Source organism: Acinonyx jubatus, chromosome E4 (assembly GCF_027475565.1).
Source record: "Acinonyx jubatus isolate Ajub_Pintada_27869175 chromosome E4, VMU_Ajub_asm_v1.0, whole genome shotgun sequence".
In the NCBI taxonomy this organism is placed as follows: Eukaryota; Metazoa; Chordata; class Mammalia; order Carnivora; family Felidae; genus Acinonyx; species Acinonyx jubatus.
The window spans coordinates 35346150-35371681 of NC_069395.1; the positions used below are offsets into that span (position 1 = coordinate 35346150).

General features: G+C 49.4%; 1 protein-coding gene across 2 annotated transcripts in view; it reads left to right on the forward strand.

The window, feature by feature from the left end:
- The window catches only part of CAMK1G (calcium/calmodulin dependent protein kinase IG), a 29749-nt gene that overhangs the window by 3265 nt on the left and 952 nt on the right, over positions 1-25532 (forward strand). Inside the window, exons 2-13 of one of the 2 annotated variants that reach the window (XM_015079975.3) lie at positions 3037-3132; positions 7413-7530; positions 12829-12957; positions 15649-15723; positions 18174-18312; positions 18957-19080; positions 20444-20519; positions 21577-21689; positions 22458-22536; positions 24040-24127; positions 24364-24788; positions 25302-25424. In XM_015079975.3, coding sequence (XP_014935461.1) covers positions 3105-3132; positions 7413-7530; positions 12829-12957; positions 15649-15723; positions 18174-18312; positions 18957-19080; positions 20444-20519; positions 21577-21689; positions 22458-22536; positions 24040-24127; positions 24364-24788; positions 25302-25392 — 1485 coding nt within the window. In that variant the 5' untranslated portion in view covers positions 3037-3104 and the 3' untranslated portion in view covers positions 25393-25424. The remainder of the gene's footprint in view (positions 1-3036; positions 3133-7412; positions 7531-12828; positions 12958-15648; positions 15724-18173; positions 18313-18956; positions 19081-20443; positions 20520-21576; positions 21690-22457; positions 22537-24039; positions 24128-24363; positions 24789-25301; positions 25425-25532) is intronic. The other variant, XM_015079976.3, reaches the window with a different exon arrangement.

Here is a 25532-nt window from a genome sequence, read left to right on the forward strand (position 1 = left end):
TGCTGCAACAGGACGTAAATGTGGGTTTGAGCCTGAAATAAACTGCAGGAGGCAATTGAAAAACATGCTTCCTCCGTGATTTTGTGAACAGAAACTGGCACTCAGAGTTGGCCCGTGAGACGCAGGCCTAGTGGGAGCACTGGGGATGGAGTCCATACTCCTCAGAGGTTCTGTTCTGCCAGAAGTCTCCAGGAGGCTTGCAGGTTCGGGGCTTGGGCTCTGGAAAACTGACCAGCCACTTGAGCTGCAGCCCATGAACTGGGCCTGACAGCCACCCAGGCCCAGCTATATGCCTGTGACCTCATGAAGTAGTATGGCTGAGGGCAGCAGACTGCTGGAAATTTCTTATGACTAAAACAAATGGAGAGTCACAAAGTATCAGAAACAGCCAGTCACCCCGTTTTCCAAAGTAAGCTTGGGCAACCCTGGAGTCCCTGGATGCTAGCAGATGTCACAAAAGGAAAGTTTCACAATCTCATAAGTTTGGGGCATGACAGGTTAAACAGCATTAACCGAGGGTGTGTAATAGTCCTCAGAGCCTTTCATAAGCTAATATGGATCATGAATCTTTAAAGAAGGGGCAACGGGGCACCTGGGTGGCGCAGTCGGTTGAGCGTCCAACTTCAGCCAGGTCACGATCTCGCGGTCCGTGAGTTCGAGCCCCGCGTCAGGCTCTGGGCTGATGGCTCAGAGCCTGGAGCCTGTTTCCGATTCTGTGTCTCCCTCTCTCTCTGCCCCTCCCCTGTTCATGCTCTGTCTCTCTCTGTCCCAAAAATAAACGTTGAAAAAAAAAATTTTTTTTTAAATAAAAAAAAAAAAATAATAAAAAAAATAAAGAAGGGGCAGCAAACCCGCTTTGCACACAAAGAATCTTCTGGGACTAGTATTTTAAAAAACAAACTTCAGGAAACCTTTGTCTGTTCCAATCTTTTTTCACTAAAGAGAAATGTGGAAGCCCAGAGATGTACAGTGACTTCCCTGGGGCTGCACAGCTTCTCCATACCAAATCAAAACTGGAACCAGAACTTGAACTCTTTCTAATGTCCCTCTCAATCCAAAGGATGACGCAAAGTCCACTATGGGCCAGAGCCCAGGAGATTGGGGGGGGGGGGGAATCAGGGCAAGAAAACAACCCAGCTTTAGCCTTTCAGCCCCTTATAACCACACAATTTATACATTGCCATGGCTCCATGTGCCCCAGCCTGGAGGCAGAGAGCACACTCTTATTAAAGATGATCCAACTGATAACCTCCCTCCCAAGACCCACAGGCCTTTCTGAGTCATGCTCCCAAGAAATGGAAAGCCCTGTATGCAGATCATAAAGTGGTCTTAGGGTGGCCTGGTTCCACTGAGGTCAGTAAAAGAGCCACACATGCCTCACCATGCCCCAGAGTGACTTATACCTGCTTGCTCAGAAGCCCCAAGTGAGAGCATAAGCAAAGGTACAGTGACTCTTCCCCTAGGTAGAGTTGAGAGCCGTTATCTGTGGGTTGAAGGCTGCAGACATTCTGCTCCAAGATCCCCTCCTTCCCTGTCCCCATCTCCTCTAGGTTACTCCTGTCCACTTTAGGAGCCCTACTGTGGCTTTGGGAAACACATGGAGTTGAATTGAATTGAATTGAATTGAATGCCTGGCATCTTTGGGGATTGGTGATGGCAATGAGGAGGTCATTGAAAATAAGCCTCATCTGCCGTAGAGTTCTGTCTGGTGCTAGTGTTCCTGTGACCAAATGGAACATGGGAAGGAGAGAAGGGCAGTGATGCTCCATGAAGGAAGCATGAGAAGGGCACCTGCCTCCTGGGCTCACAGCCCGAGCATCTCTCACCAGCACCTCATAAACAGCCAGGCTGGATGCCACCACGGATCACATAGCCTGTCCCCAGAAGCACCAGAAAGGGCTGCATTCAGAGGTGGCATCCAGCCCAGGGCTACCCTTTAGGAAGAACTTTTCCCTCTGCAAGCTCCTCCCCAGCTGTGTCCCCCAACAGACCAGGAAGACCATCTCAAAAAACGACGAGTGAGCACGACCTAGGAGCCAGGCGCTGCCCTAGGCCCAGGGGAGACAAGGAGATGGGCAAGGTCTGGTACACATGGAGTTACTTTCTAGTGAGGATATGACCTCACACTAAGAAACAGGAGAGTTTCAGATTGTCATAGGTCTTGCTGCAATGTCCTAAATGGAGCCTCGCTGAGAGAACTTTAGAGAGGAGGCCCTACTGCCTTTTCTTCCCCAAGTGCAGGTCTTCTTGCTGAAGGTCTGTTTCTAGAGCAAGGTAAGGAATCTGTCTTCCCACCTTGCACTAAGCCATTTTAAGTCCAGCTCCCTGATCAACCCACCTGGGCTCTCCTCTTCACTAAATCCCGTATCAAATGCATGCTGGACCTTGGTGTATGCCAGGCTCAGTACTAGGCACTAGGGATTCCAGTTGAGGACCACACATCCCCTGCCCTGGAAGCACTCACAGCCTGGTGAGGGACTTTCACACGTCCGCCGTCAATCTGCAACTGACCTCTGAACCGCTTTGGCTCCGAGCAATGAACAGTGTGTGCATTCGTTTGCCGCTCCCCTGGACTGGTCCGTGTTTTTAGTTGCTTATGTACATACCTAGGCTTGGTCTTTCCACCTTGATCGGAAGAACTTTTAAAGGTAGCTTCCTATCATAGAAATGTCCGTGTTTAGTGCCCTAGGTACACAGGAGGTACTCAATAAACGCTTGTTGATTGAAGAAGTGTTACCCTCACAATTCAAAGATGGCCCCATGAGTAAGGTTGTTTCCTTCGCCTGGAGTCATTTTTGCAAAATATCCCTGAGGGTCTTGCCCTGTTGAGGGAGCGGGGGTCATGGATGCCAACCCCCACCGCGACCCCCAGCTACACGTGGGAAATCAGCTGTAACCCTGCAGTGGCTGTTCCCGAGCTTTGAAGCCCAGTGAAAGTCTTGGCCCAAAAGAGAGAGGTGCAAGTGCTTTGGGAACAAATAACAGCAATATTGGGGCTTCAACCTTCTCAGTATGTGTTTTCTTTTCCTCTGAAAGAACCTAGATTACAGGAGTCAGGGGAGAAGGGGGAGGACTTCAACGGAAAGAAGCAGGACGCGGAAACAATGTGGGCTGCCCCTCTAGGAGCCCAAGGTTAGATCTTCACCGCGCGGGGCACGGGGCCTGGGGACTTCTCTGAGGTCCGGGAGGGGCGGGAACGACCGGGGGTTTCAGATCCGGGCCCCCCAGTTTTCCACGTTGCTCTGAAGATGGAACTAAATTGTTGGGATTGAGTGTATGGGAGGAGGGGTGGGCGGGAAAGATGTTTTCTTATAGCCTGGCTTAGCTAAGAATACTATGTTTTTAAGCTATTTAAGAGAGATGGGAGAGAGGGAACAGGGAGTACAGATCTGCTAGTGAGGTGGTTGGGGGAGCCTCCCTGAGGGCGGGCCGTCATTCCACGGGGCTCCAGCAGGGGGAGTCATGAACGCCCAGCCGATGGTCCCCGAGCTGGAAAGAAGATTCTTGATTGGCTCCTTACCTGGAAAAGCAGCACCCCGCCCCCAGCCCTGCGGGTCTGTGGAGGGGAGAGAGACAGAGAGGGAGACAAACAGACTGACCCTCTTGATATGGCTCCTTTTAACGTCCACCCCTTTGCCCTCACCCCTTACATTCTTCAAGACTTCCCAGCTGCAGTGTATACAATAAGAAGCACTTGGTCCGAGCCCAGATGCCACCCAGTCTGATAAGTGGAAGCTGCCAGATTTGGGGCTAAGAATCTGCAGAATGGTATCTGGCTAAAGATAGCCCTCTATTCTAATATTTCATTTTCCCTAAAGCAGTCTGCCAGTCAGGGTTCATTTATCTCTCTGCCTTGTGGACCGTGCCCTCCAAATCAAGGGTCAGCCCACCACTGCATGGATGGTGAGGCCCCCTCCCCCCCCCCCCCCCCCCCCGCGGCTAGTGCCCAGGGCCCTGAACTGCTGTGGTCCCTCTGGGCTGCCCCCCTCCCAAGAGGAGCAAGTCCACAAATGGTCCTGAAGATACAAGCACAAACCACCAGATTCACACTGGAATTTCCAAATGCTAAGGATTTCATAACACTTCTCACACGCATTCTCATAATAACAGCCACCAACTAGTATACAGCCAGGTTGCAAATTTACACACAATACTGAAATGTGCGAAGAAAATGTAGCGTCTTTATTTCCCGTAAAATCCTTCTCATGAACCCCCACTCTCACCAGGCAGCAAAAACAGGAAATGGGGAACTTTAAATTTGAATGTGTTCATTATAGCATCTCGGGTTCAACGGAGTCTCATTTAGCTAACTCAGTTTCTTCCAGGAAAACACACAGCCTTGAGCAGCCTTGAGATGGCCTCGCCGCCTCTTACTCTGGTTCAAGGGGGCATTTTGTGTTATAAGGTGCTTACTTGATCTTGCTTGTAGATAGGAGAAAGGGGCCTCAGACTCATCAGGGACCTCAGATCCTAGTTCTCTGGGATCTCACCAGAAGATGACTGTTGACCTCTTTAGTGTGACTGGTCCCATCTGGCCCACCGGGCACCGTGCTGACACCCTCTACTAAAGGCCCAGCTCCCAGCCATTTGCTTCCACCTGAGAAGCCCTGGTTAAGCCTGTCTCTTCTTCTGGACCCCAGGTGACAGGCCCTCTAGCAGCTCTGTGTCCCTTCACCAGGGCCAGGGGCAGAAGTGAGATGACATGTCTGTTGAAGGACTGGTTCTAGAAGGTAGGGGATGAGTGGGGGAGAAGCCCTGATTGTAGCATTTGCCTGTGTCCAGGTGTAAGCACTCCCACTGTGGCTAATTTCAAGCTAACAACATGACGTCACCAAACACAGGGCTAGGGAGACACCCGCAGTTGGCCGTCATGATCTGGAACAAGCTGGCCCCAGCCCCCCACAGGCCCGGGGAGACTTCTGGAGTCCCAGTGGGTCATGCCACCCTGTCTCACTCACCTTCTCCCTCTAGGTCTGCCCCATGATTACTTCCCGCCCTGTTAAATGTGCTTGCACTGGAAACTCCTCCTACACTTATAGCTTCCCACCAGCGGGGGCCTGGGAAGCCCACCCATCTGTGTCACCTATCTCTCCCGGGCCCGGATGGGTTTCAACTCCAGGAAGGTGAACGCAGAGATGTGTGCTTCGGGCAACTACACCCATCTCCCCCGCTCTCCTTCCCTGGATCCACTTGAGCCAAAACTGTCGGTCATTTCCACACCTCTTCCTCTCTAGCGGGGCCTTCTCTTATGTCACATTCTTCGTATCCACAGGGGCTTAAGTCTCACACTTGTGTCTGAATGGCAGAAGTGGTTCCTCTCTATACTATAGAACCTATTTTAGGACACGAGTCCTCCTCCAGATGGGGATTACCAGGAATGAAGAGACATCGATTTAGCATCCCCCAAATACTATCTCTATTCCAACTGTTTAGTATATGTGAGACAATGTGCTAAGTCTCTGTGTACACAATTCCATTTAACCTTCACCATAACCGTAATGGGCTTTGTCCCATTTTACAGATGAGTTAATAAACTCAAAGAGGTTAGTAGCTTGCCTAAGGCCATTTAAGTAGTAACTGGCAGCAGTAGAATCCGAACTCAGGTTGACCTCCAAACCTCTGTTCTTTACCTGATGTTCATTTAGGGAGGCACCAACTTTCCCTTTGTCCTGAGGCTAATAGAAGACCCCATAGAGTCTACAGGCATTTGTTTCAATGGGGAAGGAGGGGTATTGCCTAAGAGATGTGACCATTAGACATATTTTCCTACTTCTTAGGCCCAAGGAGTATGGGGGAAAGGGTGTTGGCAGAAATGGGGTTCACCCACCGCTCCAGACACGAATATCTGTCTGTAGTAGAGCAACGAGGGCAGAGCGCCCAAAGGCATGGAGATCCCCCCCAACCCAGCCACCCCAAGAACATGCTTCTCTCTAGTATTTACTGCCTCACTAGGGGCACCGTCACCCCGATACCCCTACCAGAAACATGGCAGCCAGCCTAGACTCTCCCTGCTCTGTAGTCACATCACCTGGTATCGCACATAATCGGAAACCCAGAATGTATCCCAAGTCCACCCCTTCTCTCTCCCTCATTTCCACTGTGATCCAAGCCACCGTCATTTCTGTCCTGGAATTCTGTCCCCCACCATTTTCCATATATTGACTCTTACTCCCTCCACCCCATTCTCGACAGAGCAGCCAGAGTGAGCTCTAAAGTCAATGTGCAACTTAACTCCCTGCTAAAAATCCTCCAGTGTCTTGTGGTCTCCCTTAGAAGAAAAGCCCAGTATCTTTAGCAGGATCTATAAGGCTTTACACATGGTCTGTCCCCTGCCCACCTCCCCTTGCCCACTCATCGACCCCGTGTCATGCAGAGTTCCCCCTGCTCCAGACACCCTGTCCCTTCCATCCCTTCAGGTGGTTCCTGCCTGGCCCCCATCTGGGGCTCCTGTATTTGATATCTTCTGCCGAAATGCTCCTTCGTACACACCCTGTGCTTGGCAGGCTCCTTCACAAACTTCTGATCTCAGCTTACATATGACCTGCTACGTAGACCTTCCCCTGACTTTATCTAAAGATGACTGTCCCTGTTTGTCCCTCTTGCAAGCCTAGGTTTTATTCTTTCATGGCTTTCCCGCACTTTGTCATCGCGTACGTGGTACCCTCCCTGCTCATCGTATGCCTCCTCTAGCCTGCGAGTCCCCAGAGGACAGAGCCACCATCTGTATGGAGCCAGCACCTGGCACATCATAGGTGCTGCCTCAGGTGAATGAAGGTGGTAACTCTGGAACCCCGATACAAGGTTAGGACAAGATTTAGTTCCGATTTTAATGAATAACGACTTTCCCAGCACAGTACCAATGTTGTGGGTGTTTGGGAGGAAACAGTGTTCCTTCATCCAACATTCATTTAGCCCAGAACAGGTAGGAGAGAGGTGGGGGTCGGAATGACTTGGAGACGTGGCCTACCTGATACAATGTGTGACAACAGAAGGGAAGTCGGGCTGACCCTGTGGTTTGAATAAACACCTTGGCCATCACCAGGAAATGCAGGAAACCCCTCCGCACAGCTCAGATTTCCCCCAGGGTGGATATTCACGTGTGAATCCATACGTGTGTGTGTTATTGCCCTTAAACACATATGTACAAAATGGACTTTGCACTCCGAGACCCTCCACTCCTTGGGCGGTAGGAAGTACAATGGGCATGCAGCAGACGTGCAACGTATTTTTTGGAGCCATTTTAAAAAGCAAGCGGAGAGAATGGTCTTGTTTTTGCCAATTATCCAGGATTTGCTTCTTGTCCTTCTTTCTAGCTATTATGTGACAGAGGTGTTTTCGATTCTTTTTGCAACTTGTTCTCATCCTGTCTAAGAAATTTAAGCTGATCAGACTCTTCCTCCCCTTCCTCAAAGCATCCCCGAAAGCTTCAACTCTGGAGGCGATGGGTCGAAAGGAAGAAGACTCCAGCTCCTGGAAGAAACAGACCACCAACATCCGGAAAACCTTCATCTTCATGGAAGTGCTGGGATCGTGAGTGTGGGAGCTGAGAGCTGGCGGGTGGCAGGGCTGCGCGCTGGGGGGACCCGGAAAGAGTTGTTTTGGGCCAGCTGCAGCTGACAAGCTGGGACTGAGGCCCCTGGGAAATCAGCCCAGCAGCTCGCAGGCAGGGGGTGGGGTAGGGGAAGTCACTGTGGGGTAGAACGGAGGACGGTTTCATACACTGGGACCCGCAGGGAATACCAGTCCTTTCCCTGGGCTCCGCGTCCTGGCCCACCCCCAGGGATCCCTGCCCTACTTCTAGATCCGGGACAACTTGGCAGGAAAGCGGGATTCTGGAGCACTTGTGGAGTGACCCTAGAACTTTCCTGGGCCTCCTCATCCAGTTCTTCGTTTCCCCCTGGCAGTGAACAGGTCACCCAACCCCACTGTGTACTGTAGACAGAGGAGAAGGGGCTTCTGGGCCCCAGAGAGTGGATGGGTACACATACTGGAGTCAGCTCCCCATCGAGTCTGCACTGTAGCTTAAGTGCTGTGTTGGAAAAATAAAGTCATGCCGTAGCCCAAACTCCTACCCGCCTCTGGAGTGTCTGTGCCTGCCCTTTGACAACGATTACACGGCTGGAGGAACAGAGACAGCCTGTCTGGAGCTGACAGTCTGCTCAGTCCTGCCTCTCCCCCCCCCCCCCCCCCCCGGGGAGGGTGCAGGCGGTGACGCAGGCTGCCAGGGGCTCCGGGCCACCAGCTCTGTAGCCCCAGGACCCTAGCTGGCCTGCTAATTGGTCTGGGCTAATTGGGCCCCAGGAAGTGAGGGGCAGTTAGTAGGCTGTCCATTCAAGCAAGCTTTCCCTTTAGCCAACTCGGGCTGAGTTTAGTTCCGTGGGCCTTGGCTGGGAGGCTTGACCTCGGGCAATGACAGCTGCCCACACTCTCACTGTAGACGGAGAGGAGCCAGGCCTGGCCTGGACAGGAAGTCCCTGAGCTCTCCCTGCTCAGGCCAGCGTGGGGCTCTGCGCACGCAGGAGGATCTCGGGGGTGGCGCTGGTCATCAGAGCCTTGGCCTTCCATCAAGGACCTTTGCCAAGACGGGGGTGGCTAGAGAGGGGATTTTTGGCAGGAGAGAGGGACGAGACTCATGCATGAATCAGAAATGATTTGCCAAGCATCCCGAAAATCAAGAGAAGGAGGGAGAAGGATGCCCAGGTTGGCAAGGGCTTATTCACTGTTTGCTCAGACTTGTGCTGTGGGTCTGTTAGAAGACGGAACTCAGTGAAGTCGGCCACTGCCGTCCTCAACCTAGGGGGACAGCGGAGTCGCCACTTTTTCTTGACTATTATTTTAAGTTGATTTATTTATTTCGAGAGAGAGAGTAGGTGCTAGAGAGAGCAGGGGAGGGGCAGAGGGAAAGGGAGGGAGAGAATCCCAAGCAGGCTCCACACTCAGCACAGTGCTCGATATCACCATAGTGAGATCATGCCCTTAGCCCAAATCAAGAGTCTGTTGCTCAACTGAGCCAAGGTGTCCCCTTTCCCTCTAACTTTTAGCTGTGAAAATAACTAAATTTTCTGAAAAGTGAAATAATAATACAGTGAACAACAAATATATGCACCACCTCAATATACACCACAATTCAACAGCTGTTAACACTTCACTATATTTGTTTTACAAACTTTCATCTCTCTCTCTCTCTCTCTCTTTCACACACACACACACACACACACACACACACACACACGCACTGATTTCCCTGGACAATTTGTCAGCAGTTGCATACTTCATGACATATTACCTTTGAATCCTTCTGTCTGCATCTCCTAAAAATAAAGGCATTTTCATCTGTATCCACAATAGCATTGCGACACTCAAGAAAATCAGTAATAACTTCCCACTATCATTTTAGCATAGGTAAGTTTTGAAAACTACAGACTCCTGGTCCCAGACCTACCGCACTGGGGTTTGTGGAGATAGGACTGAGTAGTCAGGAATCTGTGTTTTAAGTGCTTCTGGTGGCTGTAACATATCCAGCCCCGCACTGATCTGGGGAACTCGGGGGACCAGAGAGGGGGCAAGTCACAGCTGTTGCCGCAGTTGGGGCTGAACAAAAGCTAAAGAGAAGGCACCCCTGAAGTGCCCAGGAGGGGGACAGGCAGCCCCAAGCTGCAGACCCCATGCAGTTACCAAGGTGAGATGCTGAGGGGAAGGGAGGAGTGGGTGGGGCAGACTCCTCTGAGCAGGATGTACTGGAATCTTGATGAATGCCTCTTGTCTCTAGCCCTCAGCTCTTCTGGAACAACCCACCAGTAGAGAAGGCTTTTGCTAAATCTGCCCAGAGATCACCCACAATTCCAGGGCCCTAGGGTAGCCTATGGACAATGGGCAAAGCTAGTCCATAGCAGGGGAAATGTCACCAGGCCCCGGTCCTCCTCCTTTCACTGCCCAGGAAGAGACATCTCCTTGGTCCTCCCCCACTTCCCCCATCAACGAGTCTTCCAGCAAGCGGAGAGAGCTGTTCAGAGCAGGAAACACAGACCAAGTTCTACTGCAGCAAAGTAATCCTGGCTCTGAAGCCTCTGCCCGTCTTGCCTTCTGACCCCAGCAACCTGAGCTGCTCAGAACTAGCTCTCTGCTCCCCACTCTGACAGATAGCACAATTAAGTCTTGTAATCCCTCTTCACTGCCCGGCCATACTTACCACACACACACACGCACACACACACACCACACGCACACGTGCGCGTGCACGCACACACACACACACACACACACACACACACAGTGTACAAAGCAGCCTGAGGCAGAAGAGCAGTAACACCGTCTCAAATTGCCACCACACTGCACAACCCTAGGAGGCACCATTTGCATACACTGCAATGTAAATGCCCACCCCCCCTCCCCCCACAAGGAAGGCTGGAATTTGACCTCATTCCACAAGAGAACCCAGAGTGGATATCGGCTTTGAAGTCAGCTGTACCACCCACATACAGGCGAAAGGGAGAACTCTGAAATTGGGTCCCGGAAGGTCATAGCTGGAAGGAATCTTGAAGGCCACGTGGTTCAACTCTCTCATTTTATAACAGGGAAAGTGGGATCTAAAGAGGAGTAGAACACACAGCTAATCCCAGTCCAAACCTCTCCCTCCTCCCTCCTTCCACCCATCCACCCATCACACGTTTATTGAGCACTTTCCGTATGCAACCGGGTGGAGGACTTGGCACTCGTGCCCACTTGTGTGCCCGTATTCCCTGCGTCGTACTTCGCAGATGGTGCTGGACCCTGGCAGCCCCATCCTACCTGCTGTCCTGTGCCTCCATGCTGTTTCTTCTACCTCTTTTTCACCCCCTCCTGAGACATCACTTCCACCTTTTCGCTGGGCTAACTCTCATTCATCCCTGAAAACTGAGTTCAGGGTGTTAAGTCAGAGGGCCACGGATGACGGGCTCCTTAGCTGCTCCAAGCGATCGCTGCGTGCACGTTAGAAAAAGGTGCCCTTGTTTTCTAGCCTGCTAGCTGCTGGGGGGGAAAGTGTTGTAATAATTATTGGATGAACATGTACAGCGGTTCCAAGGTGACTGGCATGTGTTGGAGTTGTGTGCCATGCATCCTGCCCAGCTAGAGCAGAGGCCCTGTCTTAAATGTTCGCTGTCGGTGGTCTCATGATACCCCCTGCTTATTTGTATGTGTCCATCTCTCACACTAGACTCTCAAAACCGATACTAATCCAAGCGCCTAACTAACACGCGGATTATCTGTTCTGTCAGATAATCAAGCATTCATTGAATGTCTAATAACATCTTTCAAATCCAATGTTAATTGCTCATTTGTCTGCGTTCTTCACTAGTCTGCAGGCTTCCTAAGAACAGAAACACTTACCTTTTTTATCTCCAGTGTCTGACTCAGTAGGTGCTCAATAAATCTTGATTGAAGGGATGAGTGAATGAACGAATGAATGAATGGAGCAAGCTCTGAAGGCTCTGATTAATTCAATTCCAAATACAGCTGGGGGAAACAGGAAACTCAGACCCAGGAAACACTGAGTAGTTTCTTTCTTTTTTTAAATGCTATTTATTTTGAGAGGGAGGGAGAAAGCATGAGAGAGTGTGAGCGGGGAAGAGCGGACGGAGAATCCCAAGCAGGCTCTACGTTGTCAGTGCGGAGCCCTATACGGGGCTCAAACTCACGAAGCTCGAACTCGCGAATTGAACCGTGAGATCACGACCCGAGTCGGACACTTAACACACTGAGCCAGCCAAGCGCCCCACACCAAGTATTTCCTAATGCAGATCCTCAAAGCCATTGCACGAGCTTGACTGCTATTGGGCCCCGAGTCTAAAATCCCCAGATGGCAGGGGACGCGATGGCTCAGCTGTTTCCTCACTTAAACGCTATTGCCTCTTGTTACTACCAGGTGTTCTCCCTAATGGTATTCAACTAATAATAGTAATAATAATAGTGTCTGACACATGTAATTTAACAGATGTCAGGAATGCTTGTAAGCACTTTACATATGTTAATTCATTTCATCTTCTAAACAACTCTGAATCAGATACTATTGACACTCCCACTTTTCAGGTAAAGAAACTGGGTAGTTAAGTGACTTGTCACCCAAAAAGCTGAGGTTCTTACCTGGGCACTTGGGCTCCAACATCCATGGCTAGCTAACTGCTATTCAATAGCCTGGTCTCCAGAGAACCCCCTTGAAAACGAGAAAGCTATAATTTGGAATCCTACCCTGTGTTTCCATTGGGTTCTAACCTCTCCTTCTTCAGAAAACCTTTCCAGAGCTGCTGGGTTCTGTCTTTCATTCTCATAGATCCTACTGAATGAGAGGGTTCTCAGCCCCCTTAGCCTTTGGTAATTGGCTCAAGATAATTATCACCATCTAAAACTGAGAGGGGAGTTTTGTTCCATCACTGCCTGAGCCCTGTTCCCAGTGCTACCTCCAGCTGCCATTCCAGTGTGCCACGCTTCAACATGCTGGAAGAAGGCAAGTAAATTGACTCTGCGGTGGCCTCTCTTTACTGGGTTGGCCAAATGGAGAAATCTCTCCATAACCAAAGCGGAGTCCCTGGGTGTCCCTTCCAAATCACAGAATCGGGAAATAGCATCCATCTAGTGCCTGAGTCTGTAGTAGAATCTTTTCTTTCCCAAGAGAAAGGACACAGGGCTCGATGTAAGATAGGCTCTACCCTCAGTACAGCTCCTCAGGTACCCACAGTGACAATGGAAACCAATTACCAGCCACACCTTCCTTCATCTACCCTTTGGTTTCGCCTCTAACAATGTTCTCTAGCCAGCCAGGACTAATTTTAACTCTTGGTGTCTTCTACTTAGAGGAGCTTTTTCAGAAGTTTTCCTGGTGAAGCAAAGGATGACTGGGAAGCTCTTTGCCCTGAAGTGCATCAAGAAGTCACCTGCCTTCCGGGACAGCAGCCTGGAGAATGAGATTGCCGTGTTGAAAAAGTGAGTGAGTCTTAGGGTTGGTCGGGTACAACTGTGAGATCATAACATTTCCTTCACAAATTACCTTTGAGTAGGACTGAAGATGGATTTCCACACCCAAAGGCATTACTTACTCCCCTTGATTGCATTAATGTGTCCATTGGATCAATCGGCCAAGTTAAGCCAGGCAGGTGCTTCTGCTGATTGGGGGGTGGTTGTGGGGGGCAGCAAACTGACTAGCAAACCAACTGATAGCAGACCTGGTTTGTGCACATAGACCAGAGAATAATTAGCTCAATGGAACAAAAATCAACTGGGGCCAGTAGCAGGAAAAATCAGTAATTAAGGAAGCAGAAGATTTAGAAATTGGTTTGACTTTATTCCAAAGCAAACATAGGCTCAGCACCCCAGCCATCATGGTAGAGGCCACACTAACAAACCATCTGACTGTTTACAGCAGGACCCAAACAAAAAAGCCTTGTGGAATCCCCATGGTATGCCAAAAGTGTATTAGGCATTAGGAACACAAGAATAAGGCCTACAAAATTCCTTATCCTCAGAAGCTCACATTTTCTGGGCAGAGACAGGTGCCCATAACAAACTCTAATCCCATTCGACATGAGCCAATAGTAGCAGAAGGCAAGGCTTGAAAAATACAGAGATTCATTTTGCCCCTACATGTGCATTTTTATGAGTATGGGGTATTAGGTACATTTTTAAGGAAGAGGCACCTTGATAGGTGAGTAGGATTTAATGGAGACAGGAGAGGCAATGCAGAAAGGTAATTCAGGCTGAGAGTAACAGAAACTCAACTGTGTAAGTGCAACGGACGTTAGGAAAGAGTCGGTGTTAGAAGCCCCTGAGCTTAGGGTAAGGATCATCAAGGGACAAGAGATGAAATCAAATGAGATCTGATTATAAAGGGTCTTGGCTACCATGGTAAAGAATGTTGACTTTTTTCCGTGGGCAAAGAAAAGTCATCAAAGAATTTTTAATAAGGAATCACATGATCAGACTTATATTTTAGAGCCATGCCTCTTAAGCATGGTGGAAGATGGATTTAAGACTTTCTCAATAATCTAGACAATGGATGAGGATACAAGCAAAGGTAACAGCAGGATCATGTGGCAGCAAGAAGACTGGATTCAAGAGAGAGAGTGATTGGGCTTGGGATCGACTGCTTCGAGTATAAAAGAGAAAAGTACTAAAAATGATGCTGAGATTGAGCGATTTGGTGGATGGTAATGTCATTGCTTGGATAGAGAACAAAAGGGATGTGTAGGCTTGAAGGAAATAGAAAGAAATTTGTTGGAACATATTGAATACGTGTATCCCCCAATCTCTACATGGCGGGTGCTGGAGATACCAGTTTGGACTCCAGAGAGATTAGAACAGAGATGGACTGTGGACTCATTGAGAGCAAGGACTATGGTGGTCTTTCTTACCATTGTATTGTATCATCAGTCCCTAAACAGCATAGATGCTTGGTAAAGATTTGTTCAGTAAATGATATATTAATGTTAGTATTGTCAACTTGTAAGTGTAATTGAATCCATCAGGTACCCACTGCAGTTGGTCTATAATTTTAGAAATTAAACTTAAAGATGTTTAGATACTGTTTATTATGTGTTTACTATTCCCCAGGCACTATACTAAGCATTTTGCATGCATTATCTCTTTTAATCCTGATATAACCCTATGAGAGAGATGTACTTTACAAACCAAAAAAGTGGGGCTTAGAAGATTTAAGAAAACCAGCCAGTCATCCATTTCCTAAGTATCTCATCCAGATCTGAACTCAAACCCAACTGACTCAGAGTCCAAATTCTTAACCCCTATGCTACCCAGCCATGAACCAAACTTCCTAGAAAGGTTCTTCCTATGCACAGAATTGCTGCCCGGGAAGCCAAGCCCCACGGCAAGTATGATTATTCTGCTTGCCTTGGCCCTTGAGTAATCCCATTCAGAGAGAACCTAGAGCAAATTTTCCTGAACACAGCATTACTGACATTTTAGACCAGATAATTCTTTATTGGGGTGGTGGCATGGTGGACTGTGCATTATGGGATATTGACCAGCATTCCTGCCTCTGTCCGTTAGATACCAGTAGCTCTTACCCCCTCCCGAGGCACAATAACAAAAAATGTCTCTAGTTATTGTCAAATATTCCCCCAGGGACAAAAGAGCCGCTGGTTGAGAATTACTATCAGCAACAAAGACATTCCACAGAACTGACCCCAGAAAATAGCATCTTCCCGGCTTCTCAAAATATTCCGGAATAAGAATTTTGCAACACTACTTCCGTGGTTACCCATGAGGAGGCTTAACTAACCCGATTCTCTTCTGCTGCAGTCCACTTTCTTTGAGGATGTTTCTGGATACCCATTTTGTAAAATAATCTAGTTTCGGGTGTTCCCTTGGCCTTCTTCAGGTATTTTAACTTTCTCTTTTGGCAAAGTTTAAAGAGATTTCTGGAGTAGTCACAAAATATTGGTTCCCTGAAGGCAGAATGATCAATTATCCATTCAAAAATATGGATTGAACACCACTCTGGGATCTTTAAGATTTCTTTGTGACCACCTATTTATTAGGAAGGTTTCACAAGGATCCACTCTTCCTAAATATTGTCATCAAAGTCTCTAACAGAAATAAAAAAGTCCATTCTTTGTCTGGAGACCTAAACCACGTACCATGACCCTTCCTTTTCCCCAGGATCAAGCATGAAAACATCGTGACCCTGGAGGACATCTATGAGAGCACCACTCACTACTACCTGGTCATGCAGCTGTAAGTGAAAGGTGACCCACTTCCTCTACAGACGTCTCTGGGGGCCTGGGAGACCTAGAGGAAGCTGCTCGGTGGTGAGGGGAGTATGGTGATTTAAAAGATGAGATCAAGAATTAGTTCAAGAGGCTCTCAAATGCTAAGATTTCTCTCAGGTTAAGTATGCCTCTGGTCATGAACATGTTCTGTGTGGACCGAAGGGTAGAACTAGGACTGATTATTGAGATGGTCTGTACCACGACAGCCTTACCGATCGTTAAAATATTTTTTTAACGTTTCTTTATTTTTGAGAGAGAGAGAGACAGAGCGCAAACAGGGGAGAGGCAGAGAGAGAGACAGACACAGAATCTGAAGCAGGCTCCAGGCTCCGAGCTGTCAGCACAGAGCCCAACATGGGGCTTTAACCCATGAACCGCGAGATCATGACCTGAGCTGAAGTCAGATGCTCAACTGACTGAGCCATCCAGGTGCCCCTAAAGTATTTGCTACAAGTCAGCTAAGCGACTCCGGCAGCAGCTGTGACTCCAACCCATCCATCCTCCCTTGTGCCCCAGCCACTCCCCTCAGACTTTCTGGACCTCCCCACAATGCTACAGTTGAAGGGATAATGACTGGCATAGCAGGGAACCTTCCAGAACCCTTCTCGGGCGCCACGGCTTGAGTCCATTTTGACCAGTCAGTCCATCAAACTAACGTTAAATAGTTTAATGCCACTCTAGGGTAAAATTACTGTGGGATTAGAAACCACACAACACAGATTTCAATTTGATACATATAAAAAAAAAAAAAAGATTTTCTCAAAAGAGATCCATCCAAAGTTAAAAACAGGCTGTGACTGTGTGTGTCCATCTGTGGGACAGAAATGGTGCCTCCCTAGAAAGGTCTCCACATCATTGTCATATATAAATAGGAGTTCTGTCTGAGACTGAATGCTGTAGGAGTTGGTCGGTGCTCCTACAAGTGCTCAGCCTTGGACTCAGAGAAACTTCTATTTATAAAGTACACACACACACACACACACACACACACACACCACTCTGCTATCTCTATGGCTAGATGCAATATTTTTGACTAACAGGCTGATTCCTCAGAAACTTTAATGAGTTGATTCAGGCCTAAGCAGCCTATTAACTCCAAGGCTCACCTGAGGCCCAGTGAATAGAGGGAGCAGGTGGTCAAGGGAGTGAGGTTGGGGATAGGGGTGCAGAACAGCATTAACAAATGAGCAGCGACCATGTGGCACCTTAATGAGGCCAATTCAACAGGATTAGCACACATTTAGATAGCCAGCTAAGGGGAGGCAGGGAAGCGGGCAGATTCAGATATCACCGAAGAGTGGAAAGCCTATGAGGGTGTCAGCTCTAGGACCCAGGCCACCCCGTGTCAGGAACTGCTAGTTGTGCATAGAGACTGTCTTTCTCCTGGGCCTCTAGATCCTATGGCAGAGCCCAGAGCTTCAGGACAGAAAAAAAGGAGTAGGGCGGTGTGCATCTTGATTAGAGAAATTCTCCTTCCTCATCACTACATGGTCCTATGATGTGTGCACGTCCGCATCCGGTGTCATGGAACAGTGACAAGGGGGCAAGGACTGTGAAAGAGTTGGAAACCCTGGCCCATGAAATGTTTATCCCAGGGAAGGCCTCAGGTGAGCATTTCACTGTCTTCACATACTTGAAGAGATCCACGTGAAAGGGTGGTATTCTTGCTCTGCATGGCCCCAGTGGGTAGAAGGGCTATCTGCTGGTGGAAACTACAGGGAGTGGGTTCTGTCGTAATATACAGAAATATTAAGAAGGCGGTGAAAGATAAAACAGTCTGTCTTAGGGGTAGTGAGTTGTCTGCCTCAGAGGTGTTTCAGGACGAGCTAAGAAACTTCTTGGCAAAAATAGTGTAGATGGCATTCAAGAGATGGGGAGCAGAGTGGATCTGAAGCTCCCCTGAATCCTAAGATACCTTACCATTGGAGTCTCCAAGCAGCACTAGAACTCCACCCACAAGTTCGGCAGTCAGTAGCCCAGTTTTCCAGTGAGGACAGAAATCCTGACACGAGCACAATTTGTGTCACGTGTACACCTCATTCCTGTTTTGCCTCATTTCAATTTCACCTCTTCTTTCATCATGGCCCCTGTGTCCTCAGTCAGGAAAATAGGCAGCTAAGCGTGTGTCCACTAAGGGATTATTGGCTTCTTGCTTAACTCTAACGAGGGGCATTTTGCACTTCAAAGAAGTGTCTAGGGAGAGGGAAATGGTTGGCCCAAAGAAATGACTCGCTCGTGATATCATTCCACCACCCAAAGGAGGTATTCTCAAACTAAGGTAGACCTCCCTACCTAGGCCGTGGGCACCCACCTGTTCTGCCACTGCTGTGTCTTCATAGCTACAGAATAAACACACTTATGTCCCTTTGACCTGGAATAAGACCTGGATTCCTGCGCTTGCCCCTATGCCCACAGTGTTTCTGGCGGGGAACTCTTTGACCGGATCCTGGAGCGGGGTGTCTACACCGAGAAGGATGCCAGCCTGGTGATCCAGCAGGTCTTGTCAGCAGTGAAATACCTCCACGAGAATGGCATCGTCCACAGAGACTTGAAGGTGCCCGAGTGGGAGTCCTCAATGGGAAATAGAATGACCCTTCGGGAAGCTGCATGGGTCATGGGCAGCCTAAGCTGTGTAAAATGAGAGGGTTGGACCAACCTCATCATTTGTTGGATCCCTTAAACAAATCTTGAATGACTGAACGAACAATCATTGTTAATTTTCATCTCAGCCTCTTCCTGAACTTTGCCCTAGGCCTCACCCTATTAGGATACCAAGAGAATGCACATGTTTCTTGAACCTAGCCACACTCAAAATCAGAAGAAATAAATACTAATTGGAGGCCAACATTGCATCAGGCACACACTAGACTTTAGAAAGGTCAGAGACAATTAACTATGGTTTGATTTCCTCAAAAAACAGTCTTAGGGTAGTTGGGGCTGAGGAGAGGGAGGGAGTAGTTCTTTAATGGCTACAGAGATGAGCAACCTGAGGGCCATAAGCAAAATACAGAGTGCTCAATATGGGGTGGGGAGCTGCAGCTAGGAGGAAGGAGGGAAGAACTGGGGGACATGAGCCTGTCCTTGAAGTCAGGAGCCCAGAGCGTAGCTTCCTAAGAAATTCTCTATCAGGGGAGGAAAATAAATATGTATTTCAGATGATTATATCCTACACTGCATGGTATTGCTCTTCTCCCACAGCCTGAAAACCTGCTGTACCTAACCCCTGAAGAGAATTCTAAGATCATGATCACAGACTTTGGTCTGTCCAAGATGGAACAGAGTGGAGTCATGTCCACTGCCTGTGGGACCCCGGGCTATGTGGGTGAGTCTGGGGACAGGAGGAAGGTTAACCAGTTGGCTGCATTCAACCTCATGGATATTACTTAACAGAGAGGGGTGGTTATAAGGAGACAGGGTTCAACTTCAGGGGCAATCCCAGGAGAGCATTCATTATGAGGCTTAGGGTAAATCCATGTATGTCTGGAACTACCCCTACTGCTCCCAAACCCTACATCTTTAAACACAGCCTACCCCTGAACTCTTCCAACAGCCCCTGCCTATACTTGCCTCTCATTATTTTGGCTAACTTCCTGCCTTTGTCTCTCCAGCTAAACCAGGGGCAGAGACAAGTTCACAAACCCAGAGATCGTTAGATTGCCAAGGGTTTGACCACTAGCCACCCCTTTTCCTTTTTCCCACTTCCACAGGAGACTACAACCCACCAGTTGGTGGTATCCCAGAGGCATAGTGTTGAGTTTGAAGCCGAGGAACTCAGGCATGCATGCTCCCACCCAAACGTATCCCCAAGAAAACATCCTAGGAAACTGGCAGAGGTGGGACTTCCTGCCTAAACAACAGGCTTTCAAGGCCCCCCAAAAAGTAAGGCAGGCAAGTTACCAGGTGAAAGCATCCCCAAAATTCATGGGGAGAAAGCCAAAACTCAGAATGTCCACTCCTGCCCCTTCCCTCTTCACCACTCATCACCTGGTTGAGGACGGTAGTAGGAAGGAGAACTCTAACTTAAGAGGAAATCTGCTCTCACCCCCAAAGAGAGGTCAGTTAGTAGGTACTGAGTCCCAATGAGTACAAATCCCTGGGATCTGGGATAAATACAGAAAGTAGTCCTCTACTGCTCCCATTCAGAGGAAGACCTGGCTCATTTTCTCAGGGAGCTCTCAGTCTGATACGGATAACTAAGCCTTGCCCTCAGAAGGTACCAGAGACAGAGGGAGCAGTTATCACCTGCCCTCTAAGAGTTCCTCATTTTAAGAGGGATGGCTCAGTTTCTGCCCTCAGGGAGATCCCAGTCTAGTGGGAGAGAGATTGCTCCTACTTGGCAGATGTCCCCATCAGAACACAGACACACAACCCCAGCCCTGGGCTAACCCATCTGTGTGGGAAGACATAGACCTACATCTGATGGGGGCAAGGTAGCCCTGGATATTCCCAGTCTGATGTAAGAGTCATAGGCCCTGTCATGGGGACCTTCCAGGTTGATGGCGGAAGATTCAGTCAGATGGGAGAGACACCGTCCCTGCCCTAGGAAAAGTTTCAGTGATACAGAAACACTGCCATCCCAGGAACTTTCCTAGTCCTCTTCTCTAAGCCTCATCCTGACCTTCAGCCCTCACCCGTCGGCCCTCTCTTCTTGTCCCAGCCCTGACTCTGCCTTTGGTTTGTTGTAGCTCCGGAAGTGTTGGCACAGAAGCCCTACAGCAAGGCTGTGGATTGCTGGTCTATTGGCGTCATCACTTACATATTGTAAGTAGAAGCTGTCATTGGCTCAGTTCCTGGGAAATCTCACAACCTGCTCATCCTTTTTCTCCCCTCCCCTATTTTAGCTCCTCAAGCAACATCCACCTCCAAAGCATGTGTATGTACACGTGTGCATGTGCGAGTGCTTGCATGCATGTGTGTGTGTGTGCACGCGCGCGCACACACACACACACACACACGCACACACGCTTACTCATGCACACAGCTCCAAAGGTTTCTGTCCTGGTCTCCACCAGATTATAAAAACAGAGCTCAGTGTGAACCCACTGTTGAGCCATATGGTACTCTCTGTTCCTGCACCCCACCCCCATTTACTCTATATAAATGTGTTGAGTCCCGCTCTATGGAATGAGCAATGGAAAAAGGGGAGGCCAAGCCAAGCTTGGAAGTCAAGTGGGTACAATGTTCACATCTCAAATTTCACTCCTGGCAAGTCAGCCCAAAGCAAAATGATAGCCCGAATGAATCTGGTCATTGTTCCTCTTCACATATTCTTGGGCTCTCCTTTACTAACCTACTCATCACCCCTTCCCCACCATTCCTCTTCATCTATAGCAGACTCTGCTGTTAGGAAAATAACCTGTCATTTACCCCTTAGTGTGGATTCAGTTCTCTATTTCCTAAGCTTATGTTGAGTAACTACTGTCACTCATTCATTTACTTAACAAATATTCATTGATTGTCTATTCTGTGTTAATAGCCTAAATAATCCCTCAGGAAACTTACATTCAAGCAGACATTCTATCATCCCTCTTAAAGATCTTGTATACCTATCTAAGTGTCAGGGGAGGTATAGGAGAGGTGGTGAGAGGTTTGGGGGAACAATGCACAAAGGGGCCTTCCAGGGCTGCCTGTTCTAAGCTTTGGCTCCTGCATAAACACTTGATGGGGCCTGCATCATTCCCGATTCCACCTGTTCATACTGCTGATTGGAGATCCTTAGCTCATGCCTGTGTATAGTGGAGGCTAGGCAGAAGGGAGAGGCTGGCTCAGGGAGACTGGGGTTGTTTAGCAGCATACCTCCTTCCGTGTTTCACTGCAGGTTGTGCGGGTATCCCCCCTTCTATGAAGAAACTGAGTCTAAGCTTTTTGAGAAGATCAAGGAGGGCTACTATGAATTTGAATCTCCATTCTGGGATGACATTTCTGAGTCAGGTAAGGCTACCAGGTGTGAAGGACAAGATGACAGGCTCAAGGCAGAGGGTGCCAAGAGAAAAGAGCTTAACAAAAGATGACAGTCCTGGCTCTTGAAAGTCCCTAGGGAAACTTATAGACCAGGCTGCCAGAGAGAGTGGAGAAATCTTCATCTGGCTCAAAGGCCAAATAAATTATTTGCATCCAATGTTTAGGCTTTTGTTTTCTGGAGGCAGAACCACAGCATACCTGGTAAAAGAGGGGGGAGGTGGTTTAGATGAGGGGCCAGGAGGGCAGCTTGAGGCACAGGGGAATGTTCCAGGCAGGAGCAGCAAAACCAAGGCCAAGTTTTTCCTTTCAGATATCAAGACTGAGAGTATGCAATGTCTGTATGTGGGAGAGAAGGCAATCATTACATGTTGTGGGGCCCATTAAGTGCAGATCAGCGTTGGGACAAGGCAGCATTCACATGTGTGCCCACGTGTGGGTGCCTGCGCCTGAATGGTGCAAACGAATACACTCGTGGCATGCAGGCACGTTGGTGCCTCGTGATAAGAGATGTATCTGCAGTGCTGTGTGGGTGAGGCTACGTAGAGCCTCTCTTTGGTGGTTTATGGTGGGTTGTCGTTAGGTGGCTTGGATTTTTTTTTTTTCTCTTTTAAGACTCTTAAAATTGCCTCTTTGGAAGATTAACTAAAGATGCATTCATTGCCACCCACCAGCCCGGAAGTGAATTTCCATCAGTCACGAAATCTGGCCCTTAGTTGTGTCTTTGATTGCTCCCCTTAGCCAAGGATTTTATTTGCCACTTGCTGGAGAAGGACCCGAATGAACGGTACACCTGTGAGAAGGCTTTGAGGCACCCCTGGTGAGTGAGGATGGGGTGGGGTCTGGACCCTAGCCTTTTGGTTCCCCAGATGCCATGATGACTCATTCACATGGTGTATCCCCAGAGTTTGCTTGCCCTGAGCTCTTTACTCTTGCAGCATCCAAGGAGCATAGACTTGTCTATCCGGTCCAGCTAGAGATGCAAACAGCATTTAATGAAGTGGGTTCTGACCCAGACGTGGGGGCTGCATCATCTCGTCAAGGGCAGGAGACAGACGCAACCAGCCTCTGTCATCAGTACTAGGATGCAACCCTCAGTACCAGCTGTGCAGGAGGCACCGGGAAGAGGCAGCTGTGCCCTGTCCTTAAGAGAATCATCCCAAGTGAGGCGATTTGTGAGGAATCACAAAGCAACCAATCAGTAAACTGAGTAAATAAAGTCTTGAAACACTTTCTTTTCTCATGCGACACCCCTGCTCAAGATTCCCAGTAGCTCCCCACTTCCTACCACAGCAAGCCTAGATTCCTGTGCCTTTTCAGGTTTTCCCCATTCTGGTCTGACCCTTTACCTCCAACTTTATTTCCCCCAATTCCCGACACACATCCTCTATTCCAGAGAGGCCTAAGAGTTGCATTTCTCTTCCTGCCCTCCCCCACCCCATATACCAAGCTCTTTCCAACCTACACCTGGGGTCATACTATTTTCACCACCTAGAATGTCCTGCCTCTTGCCTTGTATGTAGCATCCTTGAGGACTGGAGCAGTTTCTGCCCTTCCCTGATGCCCTGGCTCCTGCAAGCCAGGTACCCCTCCTCACTTCTCTTTATCAATCACACAGCTTACATGAATGACTCTAGTTCATGGCATGGAACAAGGCTCCACCCCTACACTGGAAAGCCCCAGGAATCAGTAGCAACGTGTGTTGCTCCTCTGCGTCCCTAGTACCTAGAAAGTACTGCACACATGGCAAATGTCTAAGGAACACGTAGAAATGGATGATGAGGGCAAGGGCAGCCTGTATTGGGCGGTCTCCTTCAAGAAGGCTTCCAGGAGGAGATGGGTTCCAAGCAAAGCTTTGAGCTAACAGAGAGGGCAACCCAAGCACCCTCTGACACAGGAGCTGGTAAGCCTTGTTTGTGAAAAGCTGGAGAGTCAGTATCTTAGGCTTAGCCGGCCATATCATCTATATTGCAACTACTCAGTCTGCCCTTATCACCTGGAAGTAGCCATAGCTCATACCTGAATGAATGGGCACGTCTGTGTCCTAGTGAGACCTATTTACAGAAATGGGCAATGGGTAGATTTGGCCCACGGGCCATAGTTTGCCGACCCTGCTGTAAAGCAAGATTTTGGTTTTGCCAAAGCATTGGCCCCCTAATGACCTGCCCAGGGGGACAGAGGAGCCTGGTTCCAGCCCATTCCTACGGTGGGTCACTCTTCTTCTGAGTTCACTCAACTAGGACCTGCATGCACAGCTCCCTGCCCAGCTCCTGGATGAGTCCCATAATCACCCACTAGCCAGGTGTCCCTTCTATATCTACAGGATCAATGGAAACACAGCCCTCCACCGGGACATCTACCCATCAGTCAGTCTCCAGATCCAGAAGAACTTTGCCAAGAGCAAGTGGAGGGTAGGTCGCCCTTTCTGGGGAGGTAGCAGGCTCTTCTGGGCCACTGGAGGCTGAGCTGGGGCAGGGCTGGTGGAGGGTCTGTCCTTGGGGCTTCCTAGCAGACGCTGGAGCTCCCTGGACCCTGTCTGAAATGAGAAGTGGGCAAGTTTCAAGAGGCCACAGGGCAAAGGGAAAGTTTGAGCCCTTCAGCCCTCTGGGAGCAGAGGTGGCCAGAGGCTGCTCTTGTGTCTCCTCAGCAAGCCTTCAATGCAGCAGCTGTGGTGCATCACATGAGGAAGCTGCACATGAACTTGCACAGCCCAGGCATCCACCCAGAGGTGGAGAACAGGCCTCCCGTCACTCAAGCCTCAGAAGCCTCCAGACCCAGCTCCTCTGAGCTCACCATCACCGAGGCACCTGCCCTGGACCAGAGTGGCGCACTTCCTGCCCTGCCCCGGCTGCCCTGCCAGCACGGCCCCCGGACCGCTGCGCCCGGTGGCAGGTCCCTCAACTGCCTGGTCAATGGCTCGCTCCGCATCAGCAGCAGCCTGGTGCCCATGCAGCAGGGGCCCCTGGCCGCTGGGCCCTGTGGCTGCTGTTCTAGTTGCCTGAGCATCGGGAGTAAAGAGAAGTCCTCTTACTGCTCCGAACCCACACTCCTCAAAAAAGCTAACAGAAAACAGTACGTATTTTCAGCCAAAGACAGAGGCCTAGCCCTGCTCAGGCAAAGGGACTGAAAGACACTGACCAGAAGGAGGAGGCTCTGCAGGGTGGGAAGAGCTCTGGATCAGGGGTCAAGGGAAGTGCCTCCAGTCCTGTCCCTCCCACTAGTTGTGTGGCTGCTGACAGATCAGGCAACGTGTCTGTTTCTGGTTTGCTCATCTGTAAAATCCTACCCACCTGCTCAGCCTGCCTCACAAAGGTACTTAAAAGTTTAGTGAAGCAACAGGAATTATAAATGCCTGCAGAAAACTGGGCACGTGTGAGTGATGCACACTAGATTCCTTGACTTTCCAGAACCGCTGTGTTGGGGGAGGAGGGGAGCTTCGTTGTCATCTTGGTCTTTTCGGCAAGGGCTTGTACTTTCCAAACCTGATAAAGGGAGGGCTGAGTGGATGCCACGGTCATGGGGAACCACCCAGATCTTCTTGCTTCCACAAATACTTCACAGTCTGCTGCCTCGTTTGCTTTCCAGGAACTACAAATCAGAGGTCATGGTGCCGGTTAAAGCCAGCGGCAGTTCCCACTGCCGGGCGGGGCAGACTGGAGTCTGTCTCATCATGTGATCCCCGGAGTCCACGCCTGTGTCAATTTTCAGGTGAGGCGACCAGAGGTGGGAGGGCCAGGGCGGGGGGCTCGGGGAGGGTTTCTGGCCCAGAAGGAGAGCCCCAGCACAGGGTCTGAAAGAAGGGGTCTGAGGGGCACC